This window comes from Hylobates moloch, unplaced genomic scaffold, assembly GCF_009828535.3.
Source record: "Hylobates moloch isolate HMO894 unplaced genomic scaffold, HMol_V3 SCAFFOLD_15, whole genome shotgun sequence".
NCBI classification, from domain to species: Eukaryota; Metazoa; Chordata; class Mammalia; order Primates; family Hylobatidae; genus Hylobates; species Hylobates moloch.
The window spans coordinates 33991079-34010690 of NW_026652290.1; the positions used below are offsets into that span (position 1 = coordinate 33991079).

Below are 19612 nucleotides of genomic sequence, written 5' to 3' on the forward strand. Positions count from 1 at the left end.
ACCCCCCTGCCAGGCCTCTGCCCGACAGCCACTGCAGGCTGCGCTGGAAGGACACCCCTGCAACAGTGCCTCCCTTGGCAGATGGGGCACAGAGTCCACCAGAAGGTCACCAAACTGGTTACAGGAAGAGCAGAGGTTAAGCCCTCCTCTCCTGCCCCCACCCCATGGTCTTCCTATGATTCACCTTGAAAAGCCATTCCAATCGATCCAGCATCTGTGTGGAGCTTTGGCATTAAAGCACTGCCAGGTGCATTGTCTCACTTGGAAAACTCCAGTGTCTCTTAACACCCCTGACATAAGGGCTGGAGGCAAACAAAGATGAAGTCTTTGCATACTAGGAAAGAAAAGCAGACTATGTGTTCGGATGGTTATTTCCTGCAAGTGACTCAATTCCAATTGATCATTTTTCAGCCACCACTGCAGGAATTTGTGGTCTAAGCCCCATTGTGCCTGACTGGTGGGAGGTGCAAGATCCAAGCTGCTGCTCCCAGGACCAAGGGCAGGACCTGGTCACCCTGCATGGATGTAACTCTTAAATAGGGCCTCCCTAGAGACTGAATTTACTCCTCAGCCTCCAGCCCAACCTTATCTCATTCTGTCTCAGCCTCTCCCTTCTGATGTTCAGGCTTTTCTGATACCCAGAAATCAAAAGGGCAGAGACATGCCCCATGACTTGAGTTGCAGTTGAAGACGGGGAAAATTTGGAGGCCCTATTAGGAAAAAATATATACTTATTTCATACACAAATATTAAATACAAATTGAACCCTGACACTTGTACGTTAAAAGACAGCAAGGCACTGAGCTTTTGTCCCTGCTGTTTGTCCTTGGGTCTTGGAGACAGGACTTGGGGTGCCACCTCACCTGCTCCACCTCACCTTCTCTCGAGTGGGGACAGGGATGGGCCCTACCACCTCCTTGTGAGGCCCTGAAGCCTGATGAGGAAGTCCCACTGGGGCTTCATGATGGTTCTCATTTTATTTGTATTACCCCATCTCTAGGGTTGTGTTTGCATATGGGCTTCATTGCTGTAACCTAGTTACTAACAAATATAATCCTTTCTTTAAGAAAAAAAGGTCTTCAGCCAAACCACAGGAAGCAAGCAGGATGCCTCTAAAAAAGAATATTGTTTTTCATATACTTGGAATGGTTTTAAGAGAGTTTAAGCTCCAACCCACATGTGCCTAGGGCAGACCCTGGGTTCTTTGTAGGCTGTGAGCCACAGGGTGGCATGAACCTGGGCTTGGTGCGCCCGACCGCCCACCCAGCTCACCCGCTGGGGCTTGCTGTGCCACCCCCTGCAATGCACACAGGTCAGCCAGGTCAGTCCCACTAGTCAAGAGGGGGCTTTCCAGGCACAAGGCTCCATTCAGCTCCCTTTTCAATGACTGCAGAGCGCCAGCATGGATTCAGTGCCAGCCACATCAATCTGTTTGCTTAACATGAAGACACCAGTTGAACTTGGTGCTTACTGGGATTAAATACAGGGATCTAGGACATATTCAATGAACCTTCATGGAGCATCCACTGCGTGTCAGATAGCAGGGAAGGAGAGGCCCGTGGATGCCTTCCACCCGCAGTGGCAGTCCCAGCCCCTTAGACGCTTGCAGGTCACCCACCATGGACTTGTTTGGAAAGAAGCAGGAAGCCACCAGTGTATCTGTCTGGTCTCATGTCCCCTGGCCCCATGCCCACAAGGTGCCCAGTAAACACTTGAAAAACAAGTCATTGCCCCCCACTGTCCACAGCTGGGCAATGGACAAGTTCACCACAGGAGAACCTGTCAAGGCTGCAGCCCCCCAGGCGCTGCTAATGACCGTCGCTCTTGTTTTTGCAGCGAGAACGATGCCTCGTCCGAGAATGAGCAGCTGCTGAGCCGGAGCGTGGACAGTGACGAGGAGCCCGCCCCTGACAAGCAGGGCTCCCCGGAGCTGTGCCTGCTGTCACTGGTTCACCTGGCCAGGGAGAAGTCTGCCATCAGCAACAAGTCAGCCGGGGTGAGGCTCCTGCAGATGCCATGATGAACTGTGAGATGTGGCTCCTTCACAGCCGCAAGACTAAAACTTTCTTATTGAATCAGCTCTCCTGCAAGACAGGGTGTTTCTCCCAAAAGTCCAAGATAGGAGACCTGGACAGTGACAGGTTCACAGCAAGATAGTCAAAAGGGGAAAAAAAAAAAAAACAAACCTTTCTTTTTTGGGGTTTTTTTTTTTTTTGGAGATGGGAGTCTCGCTCTGTCACCCAGCCTGGAGCCTGGAGTGCAGTGGTGCGATCTCGGCTCACTGCAACCTCCACCTCCTGGGTTCAAGCAGTTCTCCTGTCTCAGCCTCCCAAGTAGCTAGGACTACAGGTGCACGCTGCCACACCCAGCTAATTTTTTTTCTTTGTATTTTAGTAGAGACGAGGTTTCACTGTGTTGCCCAGGCTGGTCTCAAACTCCTGAGTTCAGGCAATCCACCCGCCTCGGCCTCCCAAAGCACTAGGATTACAGGTGTGAGCTACCACGCCCAGCCACTTTGTTTTTATTATATAGCTTCATACACAAAAATGAAGCAAAGAGAAAAAAGGTAAAATGACTTGGAATGCCAGAGGGCAGAAAAAGACCCTTATAAATATACTGGGTTTTATCCAACCAGACAATTTTCTACACACACACACACACACACACACACAGTGCATTTTCTTCTATGCATTTTTAAAAATATAAGAACAGGCTTACATGTAGAAACTGTCCCCAGGGTTTTATCACCTACTGCCCTGTAATGTGCTGTGGCCAGGAGCAGGACGGGGTGAGGGCAAAGGTGGCCAGAGCCCTCTTGGGCTCCCTGTGGACCTGGCCTGTGGTCATCCCTCTAGTCTGTGCCCCTGGCTGCAGACCCCAGCTGCAGGACAGCTGTGTTGCTAGGCAACATCACTGATGGCAAAAATGCCCAGTTGAGATCCTGGCTCTGGCCAGTCCTGATAGGATGACAAGCTCTGCCTGCCCTGAGTTCAGTGACCTCTGTAATGGGGCTGCCACTTGCAGAGACCCTGGAAGCCTGTGGGGTTGTTACAAGAGACATAGGTGGCCGTGGCCCCGGGACTCTTCAGCCAGGGCTACTGAGCACCTGTGCACCGTGGCCCTGGTCTCCTGGCACCAGCCACGTGATCCAGGATGGGAGCCCCGCACGGCTGTGCTGCAGCACAGATATCCTGAGGGCAAGTGGGGGTCCCCATGGTCATCTTTTCAAACAGACTGATGCCAGGGGTGTCCCCAAGTATCTTACGAGTCTGACCACCCAGCTGAGCCTAAGAAGCACCTGTGGTGGACCCCAAAGATGTTTGAGTAGGAAAACCTGAGGAAGGCCCTCCCTGTGTGTCAGGGCTGGGCTGCTGACACGGGGGCTGTGTGCAGCGTCTCTGGTGTTGGGCGTAGCTGCTGCCTGCCCCTGCTGACATGGAGGATTTGCCTCCTCACTACTGTTGCCCCTTTCTAGAGATGAAAATTCTTGACTCTTTTTCACAGATTCAAAGCCGGAGGAAAAAGATCCTGGATGTGTATGCCAACGTGTGTGGAGTCGTGGAAGGTAAGCTGAAAGAAAGCCTGGGAGAGGTGGTGCCCACCCCACTGACATGAAGGGCTCCTGTGGCTCCTGTGAGGGGCTCCCCTGAGGCTCCTGTGAAGCCTCCCCATGAGCCCTCATGAAGGGCTCCCCTGAGGCTCCTGTGAGGAGAACTGAGGGAAGCCGCCCATCCAGTTGCCGCACTCTGGTCAGAATGGCCGCTGGAACCAATTTCAGGTGTGGGGAAACGGAATCTTGCTCCCAGATATTAGAAGGCATCTCCCCGTGCTTCCGTGGGCCTTCCCCTCACAGGACAGGAGACAGCCTGGTGCAGGCACCCACTGCAGAGAAACGCAGGGTCGGTGAGCAGCAGCCACGGAGCCTCAGACCTCCCGTGTCCCCAGTGCCTGTCTCCACACTGGCATCATCATCTGGGAAACATGATCAGTCATTTATCCTAGACTTAGCCGCCCTCTCCCTGCCCTTGAGCATCCCCGATGTCTGATAGCCCTGGGAGCCTCCAGCCTCCCCTCCCAGCGGCCTTCTGAGCTAAGTCAGGCTGTCTCCCCATAACCTGGGCTTGAGTGTGGGCAGGTAAGAGGCAACAAGATAGGACTGTCAGTGCTGCAATCTGAAATCACAATCCTCAGCTTCCAGTTCCTGCAAAATCCACTTTCTAAATTACCTTCTTATTAACCCCAAAGATAAACCCCTCATGGCTGAGGTCAGGGGTTTTCCCGCTGCTGGCCTCACTGGCCTCCCTCCTCGGACTCCTTGATCTGGCCGGGCAGCAGGAGTGGAGACTGGTGCACGCTGGGCAGCTCACCAATGCCCCCATTACCCCTCCTCCCACCCCCACACCCCACCGTAGGCCAAATGCAGCCCCCTGGGCCCTGGCAGGCTTTCTGATCCAGTGGTTTGTTGGCCAGAAATAACTATACTGTGGGTGAGTTCCAGGGCCAAGAATTCTTGGCTGCCGCTGAAATGTGGTATCTCTCCATAAACACAGGCCCCAGGTCAGCCTGCCTGATCTCACCTGGCATGGCCTGCGGCTGTCAGCTGCCCAGGGGAGGATGGTCTAGGACTCACCTTCCATCCACCAGGAAGCTCTTCTCTGTTCCAAAAAATGTTGAGTTCACACCCCTGGGACAGGCGTTTTCAAACCTCAGCCACGGCTGAGAACCTGTGCTCCGTGCCCAGTTCTGATGAACATCAGAGACACCTGCAGGTCTTAACACCATCTCTGCCCATCCAGCCCACCCAATCTGCCCCAACACCCTGATGTAATTAGTCAGGGGTGAATCCCAGGCATCTGTGTCTCTTTGTTTTTTGTTTTGTTTTGTTTTTAATTAAACTTTTTATTTTGAGATACTTCTTACCATGCAGCGGTAAGAGATAATACAGAGAGATCCTACATGCTCTTTACCCAGTTTCTCCTAATGATAACATCTTGCAAAACTATACACAGAAGTCACAACCAGGACACTGATATTGACACAGTGATATCGACTCAGCTCCCATACAAAAACTCCTCCTGTTGCCCTTTTATAGCCGCAGCCAATTTCCACCCATCCCACCCTCACCTAGGCCCCTGGAAACCAGTAATCTGTTCTCGATTCCTACAATTTTGTCATTTCAAGAGTGTTATAAAAGTGGAATCACGGCCGGGCGTGGTGGCTCACGCTTGTAATCCCAGCACTTTGGGAGGCCGAGGCGGGCGGATCACGAGGTCAGGAGATCGAGACCACGATGAAACCCCGTCTCTACTAAAAATACAAAAAATTAGCCGGGCGTGGTGGCGGGCGCCTGTAGTCCCAGCTACTCGGAGAGGCTGAGGCAGGAGAATGGCGTGAACCCGGGAGGCGGAGCTTGCAGTGAGCCGAGATTGCGCCACTGCACTCCAGCCTGGGTGACAGAGCGAGACTCTGTCTCAAAAAAAAAAAAAGTGGAATCACAAGGTATGTAACTGTGGTGAATAGCTTTTTTCACTCAGCATAATTCACTGGTGGTCCATCCAGGTTGTTGCATGTATCAATAGTCCATTCCTCTCTCTTGCTGAGTAGTAGTCTGTGGCATAAATGGACCAGAGTTGGTTTAACAATTCACTTGTTGAAGGACATCAGGGTTATTTCCACTTAAGGGCTATTATGAATAAAGGTGCTATAAATATTTGTGTATAGGTTTTTGTGTGGACATCAGTCGTGATTTATCTGGGATAAAGACCCAGGAGTACATTTGTTGGGTTGTATGATAGTTGCATGATTGATTATTTTAAAAAACTGCCAAACTGTTTTCCAAAGTTGTTGTACCATTTTACATTCCTACTAGCAGTGTGTGAACGGTCTAGTTTCTCCATATCCTTGCCAGCATTTGGTGGTGTTACTATGTTTTGTTTTAGCTATTCTGATAAGTGTGTTACGATATCTTATTGTGGTCTTAATTTGCATGTTCCTATCGTTTAAATATCTTTTCTTGCATTTATTTTTCATCTGTATGTCCTCTTCGATAAAATGAATGTTTCTTCATGTCTTTTGCCCATTTTTCAATGGTATTGTATGATTTTTTTGCTGTCGAGTTTTGAGGGTTTTTAAAAATATATTCTAGACACTAGTCCTATGATGGATATGTGGTTTTATAAATGTTTTCTCCATTCTATAGTTTAGCTTATCTTTTCAGTCTCTTAACAGGGTCTTTCATAGAATGATGTTTTAAATTTTTATGAGTCAAATTTATGAAACTAATTATAAAGTTCTCCTTTTATGGATGACGCTTTTTGTGTCAAATCTGAGATCTCTCTTGCCTAGTCCGAGATCCCAGAGATTTGCTCCCACAATTTTTTCTAGAAGCTTTATAGCTTAATGTTTTACATTTTAAGTCCACATAGTTTTTATGTTTTACATTTAAGTTCACATAGTTTTATATTTTGCATTTAAGTTTGGATTTTTATAGAAGATATGAAACTTGGGTCAAAGTTCATTTTTTTGTCTATGGATGTCCAATTGCTCCAGCACCGTTTTTTTGAAAAAGTGTCTTTCCTCCATTGAATTGCTTTTCAAACTTTGTCAAAAATCAGTTTGGCATATTTGTATAGGTCTATTTTCTGGGGTTGCTGTTCTGTTGCATTTATCTACATGTCTGTCCCTCTGATAATACCACAAGGTCTTGATTCTTGTATAAATTATATAATAACATATAAGTCTTGAAATCAAATAGACTGCTCCCATTTTCTTTTATTTTTTTTTCAAAAATCTTTTAGCTATTCTAGTTCCTTTGCCTTTCCATATAAGTTTTATAATAATCTTCCCTATATGTACAAAATGCCTTGCTGGGATTTTAATGAGTTGCAACAAAACTGTATATCAATCTGGGAAGATTTGACATCTTTATTATGTTGAGTCTTCTGAGCCATGGGCATGGTATATCTCTTCATTTATTTAGCACAACTTTAATTTTTTTCATCTGCATTGTGTAATTTCCAAAATACAAGTTCTGTGCATAGTTTGCTAGATTTACACCTTAAGCATATCATTTATTTTTGGAGCAATTGTAAATGACAGTTTAAATTCAGTAGCCATACATTCATTGTTAGTTATAAAGAAATACAATTGATTTTTGTATGTTTATCCTGTATCCTGTGACCTTGCTGAATTCACTTATAAGATCTGGGAGTTTTCTTGTAGATGCCTTGGGATTTTCTACATAGATAATCACATCTGCAAATGGGACTGTTTTATTTCTTCCTTTCTAATCTGTGTACCTTTTCTTTCCTTTTCTCATTTTATTGCACTGGCTATACCTTCCAGCACTACAGTGAATATAAGTGATGAAGCAGAAGCAGAAATCCTTGCCTTATTTCTGATCTTAAAAGCATTCCATTTTTCACCATTAAGTATAATATTAGCTCTAGGCTTTTTATAAATTGTTGACATTAATTTTTTGAGTGGATTACAATAATTTTTAAATATTGAACCAACCTTGCCTCCCTGGAATAAGCCATACCTGATGTGGCACAATTCTTTTTTATGGTTGCATTCTATTTGCTAATATTTTGTTAAGGATTTTGCATTTATATTCATGAGAGATATTGGTCTGTGGTTTGTGGTTTTTTGTCTTTGGTTTTGGTATCCAGTTTATACTACCCTCATAGAATAAGTTAGGAAGTGTTTCTTCCTTTTCTATGTCTAGAAAAGATAGTGTAGAATTGCTATTAATTCTTTCTTAAACATTTTGTAGAATTCTTCAGTGAAATCATGTGGACCTAGAGATTTCTTTTGGGGAGGTTTGTTTTTTTTTTTTTTTTTGAGACAGAGTCTCACTGTGTCACCCAGGCTGGAGTGCAGTGGCACAATCCTGGCTTACTGCAACCTCTGCCTCTTCAAGTTCAACTGAGGCTCCTGCCTCAGCCTCCCAAGTAGCTGGGATTACAGGCACATGCCACTGTGGCCCAGCTAATTTTTTTTTTTTTTTTGAGACAGAGTCTCACTGTGTCCCAGGCTGGCAACCTCCACCTCCCAGGTTTAAGTGATTCTCCTTCCTCAGCCTCCTGGGTACCTGGGATTACATGTGTGTGCCACCATGCCCAGCTAATTTTTGTATTTTTAGTAGAGACAGGGTTTCACCATGTTGGTCAGGCTGGTCTTGAACTCCTGACCTCGTGATCCACCTGCTTTGGCCTCCCAACGTGCTGGGATTACAGGCTTGAGCCACCGTGCCCAGCCCTAATTTTTGTATTTTAGTAGAAATGAGGTTGCACCACCTTGGCCAGACTGGTCTTGAACTCCTGAACTCAAGCAATATACCCATCTCGGCCTCCCAAAGTGCTGGGATTACAGGCATGAGCCACCGCGTTTGGCTGGAGATTTTTACAGTTACAAATTCAGCTTCCTTAATAGTTATAAGTCTGTTCAAATGATCTATTTTGTATTGGGTAAGTTGTCATAGTTTATGTTTTTTGAGGAATTATTTTCATCTAAGTTATCAAATTTATATGTGTAGAGTTAAAGTTGCATAGTTTTCTCTTATTATCTGTTTGATATCTATGGTGTCTGTAGTGATATCTCCTGCTTCATTCTTGATATTGGTAATTTGTGTCTTCACTATTTTTTCCTTGTCAGTTATATTGATCTTTTCAAATAACTGTCTCTTTTCATATTGATTTCTTTTACTTTACTGTTTTCAATTTCATTGATTACTGCTCTTATTTCTAAATTACTTATTTCCTTCTATGTACATTTGGTTTATTTTGTTAATCTTTTTCTAAGTGCTTGAGATGGGAGCTTAGATTAACTTAAGAGTTTTCCTCCTTTGTATGTATCTGTCCTATAAATTTCCCTCTCAGTACTACTTTAGCTGTGTCTCACAAATATTGACATCTTGTATTGTTATTTTCATTCATTTTTAAATTTTCTTTCAGACTTCCTCTTTGACCTGTGGATTATTTAGAAGACTGTTACCTAGTTTTCAAATGTGTGAAGATTTTTCTGTTATAGATTTATATTCTAATTCTATTGTGGTAGGGGAATATACTTTGTATAATTTCAATTCTTTTCATTTGTTGAGGTTTAAGGCCAATAATTATAAAGAATGTGTATTCTGCTGTTGTTGAATGGAGTGCTCTATAAATGTTGATTAGATCATGTTGGTTGATGATGTTGGTAAGTTCTATATTCTTGCTGATTTTTTTTCTAATTGTTCTATCATTTACTGAGGGAGGAATGTTAAAGTCTTCAACTATAATTGTGGACTTATCTCTTCTTTCAGGTCTGTCAGTTTTTGTTTCACATATTTTGGAGCTCCGTTGTTTGGTGCATATTCATTTAGGATTGCTATGTCTTCTTGGATTGACCCTTTAATCATTATTAAATGTCACTTTCTGGTAATTTTTTCCTCTGAAGTCTACTTTAACTGTTGTCATAGCCACTCTGCCTTCTTGTTATTGAAGTTTGCATGATATATATTTTTCCATCCTTTTACTTCCAATGCCTCTCTCATTATATTGAAGTGAGTTTCTTATAGGCAGCATATAATTGGGTAAACTTTTAAGTCTACTCTACCAAGCTCCACCTTTTAATTTTTTTTGTTTTGTTTTGGTTTGGGTTTTTTTTTTTTTTTTTTTTTTTGGAGTTTCCACTCCTGTTGCGCAGGCTGGAGTGCAATGGCATGATCTTGGCTCACTGCAACCTCCGCCTCCCAGGTTCAAGTGGTTCTCCTACCTCAGCCTCCCAAGTAGTTGGGATCACAGGCATGTGCCACCACACAGGCTAATTTTGTGTATTTAGTAGAAACAGGGTTTCACCATGTTGGTCAGGCTGGTCTAGAACTCCTGACCTCAGCTGATCCATCTGCCTTGGCCTCCCAAAGTGCTGGGATTACAGGCATGAGCCACCACGCCCAGCCTTTAGTTGGTATTTAAACCAACATTAAACTACATTAAATGTAGTCATTGTTAGGGCTTAAGTCTGCTATTTTATATTTTGTTTACTGTTTGTTGTCTCTGTTTTTCATTTCTGTGTTTTTTTATTCCTGCTTTACTGTGGGTCACTTGAACATATTTCAGAATTCGATTTTGGTGTTTTTTGAGTGATATGTTTTGATTTTATCCTTTTCCATAGTTATTTTAGTAGTTTCTCTAGACATTGCATTTACACATATAACTTATCAGTCTACTGGTGTTATTATTATTATTTTTGACATGGAGTCTCACACTGTCGCCCAGGTTGGAGAGCAGTGGCACGATCTTGGCTCACTGCAACCTCCGCCTCCCAGGTTCAAGCGATTCTCCTGCCTCAGCCTCCTGAGTAGCTGGGATTACAGGTGTGCACTACCACGCCAACATGTTTTTTGTGTTTTTAATAGATACGGGGTTTCACCATGTTGGCCAGGCTAGTCTTGAACTCCTGACCTCAGGTGAACTGCCCACCTTGGCCTCCCAAAGTGCTTGGATTACGGGTGTGAGCCACCGTGCCCAGCCTTACTGGTGTCATTATTTTGCCAGTTTGAATGAAGTATAAAAACCTTACCTTTCTCTATGTCCTTTTACCTTCTCTGTTTATAGTAGTTGTAAATATTTCCTCTACATATATTTAGAACCACATAAATTGCTTCAGCTGCCTAACGTAATTCAGAAAACTTAGAAGGAAAGTCTATTGTATGTGCCCATATTTTTGCTATGTTCTTTTCTGTCTTTTCTGATGTCTCAAGTTTCATTCTTTTACTATTTCCTTTCTGTTTATAGAATTTCCTTTTGCTTCTTTTAGGGTAGGTCTGCTGGTGAAAAATTCTTAATTTTTCTTTGGCTTGGAATGTCTTGATATTCTCATGCATTCCTGAAGGATATTTTCACTCAGCTCGCTGCAACCTGATATGCCACTCTGGGTTGGAAGTTCTCTTCTTTCAGTACTTGGAAATACTTTGCTACTTCTCTCTGGTCTCCAGCTTTCTAAGTCTACTGTCATTCTAATTCCTTTCCCTCTCTAGGTCAGGCATTGTTTTTCTTTGGCTGTTTCTAAGGCTTTGTCTTTAGTTTTCAGAAGTTCATTTATGATGTATCTTGATGTGAATATATTTGGGTTTATCCTGTTTGGGATTTGCTTATCTTCTTGAATCTGTAGACTTATGTCTCTTTACAAATTTGGGGAGTTCTAAACCATGATTTATTTGAGTACTTATTTAGTCCCACTCTCTTCTCCTCTCCTGAAACTTCTTGACACAAATGTTAGCTCTTTTGTTATAACTCCACAGTTCCCTAAGGCTCTGTGTTTTTCAGTTTATTTTCTCTGATTGAGTAATTTCCACTTCTAGTTTCCATTATCCATCTCACTGATTCTTTCCTCTGTCTTACTCTGTCATTGAGCACATCTACTGAGCTTTTTATTGTGGTTATTGTACTTTTTTAGTTCTAATATTTTCATTTCTTTTTTACATTTTCTATTATTTTTGCTGAGGATTTCTATTTTTGCATTTAAGCATGTTCATAATTGCTTGTTGAAGCACTTTTATTATGAATTCTTTAAACCCTTTTTCAGATTATCTAACATCTGTCATCTCAGTGTTAGCATCTATTGATTTTCTTTTTTTACTCATTTGACATCTTCTTGGTTCTTGGTATGATGAGTGAATTCACTTTGAAACCTGTGTAGCTTTATGTCCTGATATGAAACTCTGGGTCTTATTTAAGCCTTCTATTTTAGCTGGCTCCTTTTGATAGCCCTGTGGCAGGAGAATGAGGGTGCTGTCTTGCTACTGTTAGGTGAAGGTAGACATCCAAATTCCCCACTCAACCTTCACTAACACTCATGGGGGATTCCTTTTTACTGCTACTTGCGGTTTAGAAGTATGGCTCCTGACATGGTCACCATAGGGGCAGGGGAGTTGTTACCAGCTGGTTGATGAGAAAGCCCCAGCTCCCTACATGGCCTTTCCTGACATCACCTGGCACAGTGTTACAGCCTGGTGAGGGTGGAAGTCTAGGCACCCCACTCAGCCTTTGCTACCCTGGATAGAGTGGGGACACAGTTTTTCTGTGGTGTTTGGCTGGAATAGAGCAATTATTGTCTAAATATTTTATGCTTGCTAGGCTGCTCTTTTCCTAGTGCTCTGACTAGAGACAGAAGACTTTTGTTGGGGCTGTTTTTGTCTGTGGTTGCTATTATTTCTGGATTTTTGGACTTTTCTGCCCCATGTCTGGAATTTATGAGGCAAAAGAAAACCCAGGGAACTCACCACCATCACCATCCTAAGGTATCGAGGTCCCTAGTTGGTCTGTCTTCTTTTCTCCACTTTTCAGAGACTTCTTGTTTTATACAGAATGTCCAGGGCTTTTAGCTGTACTGAGTGGGAGGATTAGGGAATTATATCTACTCTTATCTTCCAGAAGCAGCAATATCAAGTTTTTAAATGCTCCTAGGTGAGTCTAATGTACAGTGAAGCCCAAGAACCATCAGACCACTGAGTTGGCAGTGACTTGGTTCAGATAACCCCAATCTGGGGCTATCATTGAGAGCACCCATCACAAAGTTGACTACTGTTCCCTAAAGAGACATGATACTGTCCCTTTGACCCCCTCCTCAGCCCAGCCCCATGGGAGACAGGGTTATCCAGCTAAGGATAACTTGTCTTGAAGTCTTTGAGAACTGCTAAAAATGGTCATGAGGGAATTATTATCATAGTCAATATAGCAGTCATTTTCCTAGTGGGGAAGGGGCTATTACCGGGGTTAGGGTACATGCACAGCCCTCTCTTGTGGCTGGCAGTGTTCTAGGTGTCATTTGCCTTAAGTTATGCATTTGTTTTAGGTGGCTTTCTGCATGTTTTGTTTTATAATTTTTTTAAAATTTTTTTCAAATAATTTTTTATTTCATTTAAATAATTTTTCATAGTGTTGACCTTCTATTGACTGTGACTTGCAACATCTAACTGTGGCCATTGGTGTCTGTAGGTCTTAGCCCCACGGAGCTGCCATTTGATTGCCTTGAGAAGACTAGCCGAATGCTCAGCTCCACGTACAACTCTGAGAAGGCCGTTGTGAAAACGTGGCGCCACCTCGCTGAGAGCTTCGGCCTGAAGAGGGATGAGATTGGGGGCATGACAGACGGCATGCAGCTCTTTGACCGCATCAGCACGGCAGGCTACAGCATCCCTGAGCTGCTTACAAAACTGGTGCAGATTGAGCGGCTGGATGCTGTGGAGTCCTTGTGTGCAGACATACTGGAGTGGGTGGGGGTTGTGCCACCTGCCTCCCAGCCACATGCTGCATCCTGAAAAGCATGCCTGTGGGCTGTCCTCCCAGGACAAGCCAAGGATCCAACGAGGGCTCTGGAGCTGTGAGTGGTGCCAAAAGACTGCCAAGAATCAAGGCTTTTGTGATATGTCACTGTATGCCTTAGGATGTTCAAGGAGCCAGACGAAATAAGGCCTGTCTTCCAATTTAACCAAAGATAAAGGACTAGAGCCGGCATACTTTCAGATGCTCGCCTGTACCTCACCAGGCAGACTAAATATCTACTCACTCATACAGCCAGCCCACCAGCCCACCATTAACTCATTGAACAATGAGACAATGTTGAGGACTCAAATGAACCAAACCCCGTGGGAATGACAGAAGTGAAGAATCTGGTCCCTGTCTTTAAGGAGTTTGCACTCCAGTAGAAGACAGAAGGAACATATGTTTACAAACCACTTCACTGGAAGACATCAAACAAGCTGAATGAAGGGGCGCTTAGAAAACGTAACAGAAGTTCTAAGCGGGAGATGACTCCCTACTGGGATGATGAAGGATGGCATCCTAGTGAAGCAGCAGCTCAAACATTTTGATAAAATGGCGACAAAATGCAGACACCCTGCCCTAGGTATTATTTCAGGTTTAGTACAAGTCTGTTAATACCCTATGTGGTTTCATTAGGATAACTTTACCTATCCTTGAGGTCATCCATATTCTTACAGGCCTTCCAGTCAATAATGGAAGAGCTCACTCTATACAAAACCAATATGCAAGGCATGTGTTTGTCCAAGCAATTGGATGTGTGCAGTAGCCAATTTCATTTACTGCATGAATCTTTGGCCTGGGAACCCTGTGGTTTGCATTACATGTGAATGGCCTTCCACTCTCAGTCTTAGGCAGATTTGACCTTTTAGGGGCAGCAATGCTCAAGGACACAGCAATTTAAATTAATATGTCAGGCTGTGTTTTCGCTTCAAACATACATGAGTAGTCAACTGTAATTAGAAAGAGAAATGATGACTTCCTAAGAGTTCAGCCACGCATAATTCTAGATTTCAAGAGCATCTGAGACTTGTGGATTAGCCTCATGGCATGAGAGTTTCAGACTCAGCCTTCTGAGCCAGTCTGGGAAAGTGGAGTCCTGCAGTGCAAATGAGAGCCTGGGCTTGGAGTCCAGGGAGCTGGCTTCTAGTTGTGCCACCTTGGGCCTTGTCTTTTCCTCTCTCAGCCTCAGTTTCTCGTCTGCAAATGAGATGTTAGCTAGTGATTCTATAATTGGGGCAGGTAGGGTTCAGGTGAGCAAAAAGAAAGTGGAGCTATAGGAAATGCCAGGCCTTTGAGGTGCTCTATGGAAGTGAATACAGTGTGGTTTGTCCATTTAAATGGGAATAAAAACAGAAAAACTCAGACTTGGCATTTTCACATTAACTGCAATGGTTTGACATAACATTTATAGGCAGAAAGTCAATAAACTGGCATTGTTCTTGGCAGATTATTGTACTATCCCTGCAACTGCCAAGAGCTCAGGAGCCAGGCTAGTGATCACACCAGGGGTTAGAGTTCACTGCTGAGCTCCCTGATGGCAGGTCTGTTTATTACTAAATTAAAACGAAGTCTCTGACTTATAAAGCGAGGTTGTAAAAATTACAAGTTGCATGACTGAAAAAATGCTTTAGGGGGAAAATCAGTCATATCTTTAACACCAACAAGCAATTTCCCACCAACGAATGTAGTACATACTGTGAGAGGATCATAATGAGGTCCTGAATATTTAATATCATCATTTACTGTCTGCTGCTGTTTTTCAGAACCTATTTGGTTTATCCTGCAAGCTAAATACTCCATGGCAGAGCTTAATTATCCTTTTAATTCCTCTTTGAAATCCTGTGGTGCCCCCTTCCCCTGCCTTGTGGTGATGGTGATGAGAGTCTCCCCTTAGTTAGACTGCAAATGTCACTTGTGATGAGTGTGCCATTCCAGGATAACAGCTCGCACCCTCCTCAGAATTTTTCAGTGAAGGAGTAGGGTGGCTGTTCTCTGCTCCTGGTGCTTTGACCTCATTTCACACTATTAGAATTCTGGGGCTGTAAGGCCAGCCAGTGTCAGCTCATGTTCCATTGGCGCTCCACCTGCCATTTTTAGGAAGCTATTCCTTATATAGTTACACATTCCCTTGTCATTTACTTATTTGGAAACATGGGATTTACTCTGACAAGCTTTAGCCTATGTTATGGGATTCAGAACAATGAGATCATAATAATTCTCACTGACCAAAGCTGGGACTCCATCCTGCTATTTTTGTATGGAGATACTCATAATTTTGCAATACTTTAAACATTTAGAAAACACCCCAGGGTAGGTCTGTGGCCCTTAGACAGTGAAGTCTTATCAATATTTTTGTCTAATTCTGTATATATATAACTTATTATATTTTATAATCTCAATAAACACATTAATAAGATTTATAGACTACTGTAATGTGAGCTCTCTTTGTATTTGGGGTGGTGGGTCAGGGGGTGAGTGGAGAAGGTTCTGATTGTTCTGTTCCTGGTTATTGCCCTATGTATGATGAGACTGTAGGATTGCAACCAGCTATAAACAAAGTGCCTAAAATGTTATGGCCTGGGACATTCACTAGGCAGAAGCAAACATTACAAGGAGATCATGTAAAAACCACCTGGAGCATTGCTTTCCAAGTTGCCATCATTAGCTCACAAGGCATTGTATCACTTATCTATTTCTGTGTAACAAACTGTCTTAAAATTCAATGGCTTAAAGCAAGTCATTTATTATCATAGCTCGGGGGTTAGTAGGGGGTCAGTCAGCTGACTTAGGTTGGGCTCAGTTGAATGTGGGTCAACTGGGGCCTCTGCCTGTTGGAAAACCTTAACTAGGGCAGCTCTACTCCATCATCTCTGTCAACCTAGATAACAGAGAGAGGCTCTCTAAAAGAAAATGATGATATGTATTGGGGAATAGGGCATTGCAATGGGAATACATGTGCCATAGTAAACTATGTGTGTTTTTGAAGAGGTAAAGGAAGACAACAGTTCTTAGAGGAAAATAAGGAGGATTACATAATTATTTTGAGACAATTATCCTTGGCTAACAAGGATCAATAATAAGGGTGGTGCCAGTCCAGGGTTGGACAGGGAGTTGCTGGGCAGAGGTCCTTGTGTGTTTAAGATTGTGATGGCCTTTGTGCAAGGTTTTCGTTTTTTCAGAGTCTTGTGATGGCTCTTGTTATCAGTGATTTATGCAGGAGAACCCTTCTTTCATGGCCTTCCATGGCTCTATTTGTCAGTTTTTTTTGTTTGTTTGTTTTTTGTTGTTGTTGTTGTTTTTTTTAGCACAAGTGACTCCTTTATAATTCTGACAACTTCCACATTTGCCCCATTTGATCAAGATCTTTATCAGAAAGCATCCCCGATGAGTCATCCCATAGTTAGTTTTGATTATTCCTTCGTGCCAGGATAGACCTGTCCTAGGTGGCTGGTCTGGAGGGATTTGATGGTGACTAGGAGTCAGTGTCAAAATCCTTTAGCCATGTTTGAGCAAAAGGGAAGTTTGGAGAGAGTGGCTCTCAGGCTAGGTCTACTTGAAGTCTATTGTTAAGTTTGATTTTGTCTGTTCTGTAAACATTTGCTATCAACTCAAAATGCAGGGCCAGTATTATTCTGTTAGAAGGTATACTTCTATTGACATTTGACAAGTAACAGATAGGAAGTTTAAAAAAGGAAAATAAACAGGAAAATTAAAATCAATAGTAATATGAGAATCCCAGTTTGCATAATGGTTTTGAGCCATGAGTGTAGGTTTAAAGGCAAACAAATGAATAAATGAAATAACCATGAGGAATTAGGTGACCCTTCTTGTATCCTTGTGGCCTTTTTCTTTATTTTGTGAACATGGGTCTCAACTTTCCCAGAGGAATTTACCTAGGTACAGCATGTAGTATTAGAAATAAATAGCACAGACAAAGATGGCTACTAGAAGCATTTCATGCCAGCCTCTTCCACTTAGAACAAAAATAGTGTGTAGACAGTCACACTTTGAATACATTATCCAAGAGAGAACACTGGAATTCAACAGAGAAGTGGCAGGAAACACCAAAAGCAGGGAAGGAGAAGGGAGACAAGCAGCCTGCCTGGCCAGTATCAACTAGGAGCTGGGAGTGACTTCCCAATTCAGGGAAAGCATGAATGAGACACTTCCAGTGGCCCAGATCCCCACCATGAAATCATGTAATCCTGGCCATGAGAGACCTCTCAACCTTCCCAACCACTGAAGCTAACATAGGGAGCTGCTGGGAGACCATGCGATGGAACTGCTCCAGAGATGGAGCTTGCACTGGATCCCACACCTTTCTGAGACCTAAGCAACTACAGCAAGACACTATTTTCAAACCTAGCTTTGGGTAGACTGCATGCTGTCCTGGGGCCCAGAGGCACTGGGACTGAGGTGTTACAGAAACCCAGATAGTTGCTGCTGGGAATGGGGAGTGAGCTGTGAGCACTCCCACAGCCAGGGCTAAGAAAGGAAAGGGTTGCAGTTGCTGATGCCAGGAAGTGAGTGCTTCTGGGACAGAAATTAGGATGCTGAAAGGGTGTAAGTTACCACTGGGACTTGCTCACCAGCTGAAATGGGGCCTCCTGCAGCCAGGGTGGGAGCGTGAGACAGGCATGGGCTAACACTGTCAAGGCTGGAAAGCAAGCCCCACTGGGACTGTGGGAAGGACATACATTCCCACTTACCAGCCCAGGCTGTGGCCACAGAGCACAGCCACACTCTGTCCAGTGGTAGCACTTCAGCACAGCTGCTGTCATCCCTTACCTGAGCACTCTGCCTGGGGCCTGAGGATCACCCTACCCTGGCCACCAATGGTGGTGCCTGCTCTCACCAAGAGGCCTGAGCACAAACCTGCACAGCCCAGCTTTGCCCCCTCTTTGAGACAGGGCACATATTCTGGGGTTCTGGGGACTGCAATTCAATCCACCACTTTGGGTACCTGAGCAGTCTTTCTGGGGCCTATGGTTGGGCCTAAACTCCCAGCCACCATCACATCACCTGGTACCTCCTTGCAAGTGTCACCTGAAGGCCAAGAGGTTGTCTTACCAGTCCATCACAGCAACCACCAACATCAATGCACACCACTTGGGACCCAGAGAATCGTCCTGCTACTGCTACTGCTACTGCCATTGTTCATGCTATGCCAGCTGCCCAAAGGCCCCAAAACCCACCTACACACCCAGTCCATTGCTGCCACTACCAGCAACTGAACAAGCCACCTGGAGGCCCAGAAATCAGCCTGCCAAATAACTGCAAACAGAGATGCCAGCTATACAGCCCTGGGCACAAGTAGGCACACAGCCCACTGCTGTCATCACTAGGATGTCAAGACTGGCCCATTTGGCATCCCAATCCCTAGTACAACTTCACCACAGCCTCCGCTAATAACTTCACCCTAACCCAGTGGGGAAATCATGGATGCCACCAACACTATTTACAGCCTAAAAAATCATACGGAGACTACATTACTACGTGCACCCAGAATCAAAGCCAAAGTACCCTACTCAACCAAAACCATAGATATCTTTAGGAAAAAGTCTTCTTCTATGAAAGAAATTTCAAAAACAGGAAGAAGCAACAGTTACACCAGATGTGCAGAGATCCACTTAAGGACAAATGAAATATGAAAAATTAAGGAAATGTGACACCTCTAAAGGAATATCAGAATTCTCAAGCAATGGATCTTAATCAAAAATAAATTTCTGAAATCCCAGATAAAAAATTTGAAATATTGATTTTAAAGGAGCTCAGGGATATACAAGAGAACTCTGAAAAACAATACAAAAAAATCAGAAAAACAATACGGGATATGAATGAAAAATTTACCAAAGAGATAGATTTTTTTTAAAGAACCAAATAGAAATTCCAGAACTGAAGAATTCATTGAAGGAAATATAAAATACATTTGAAAGCTTCAAAAATAGATTGCATAAGGGAGAATAAAGAATCTCAGAACTTGAAGACAGGATTTTTGAAATAATCCAGTCAGACAAAAAGAAAAAGAATAAAACAGAATGAGTAAAGTCTTCATGACACTTGGGAAAACACAAAGTGATCAAATATTCGAGTTATTAGTATCCCTGAGAGAAAAGAGACAGAGAAAAGGTTAGACTATTTAATTAATAAAATAATAGATGAAAACTTCCTAAGACTAGAGATTTAGACATCAAATACAGGAGACTCAGTGATCCCCAAGAAGATACATTCTGCAAGCGTTTTCTCCATGACACATTATAGTCCAGCTGTCTAAAGTCAAAGATAAAGGGTGAATCCTAAAAAGAGCA

The 19612-nt window shown here is 43.5% G+C and overlaps 1 protein-coding gene across 2 annotated transcripts in view; it reads left to right on the plus strand.

The window, feature by feature from the left end:
* EDAR (ectodysplasin A receptor) overlaps positions 1–16429 on the plus strand; it is a 97078-nt gene extending 80649 nt beyond the window's left edge. The window contains exons 10-12 of one of the 2 annotated variants that reach the window (XM_032177201.2): positions 1837–1996; positions 3505–3565; positions 12978–16429. In XM_032177201.2, the coding sequence (XP_032033092.1) occupies positions 1837–1996; positions 3505–3565; positions 12978–13300 (544 nt within the window). In that variant the 3' untranslated portion in view covers positions 13301–16429. The remainder of the gene's footprint in view (positions 1–1836; positions 1997–3504; positions 3566–12977) is intronic. The other variant, XM_058428605.1, reaches the window with a different exon arrangement.
* The last annotated feature ends 3183 nt before the right edge of the window (positions 16430–19612 follow it).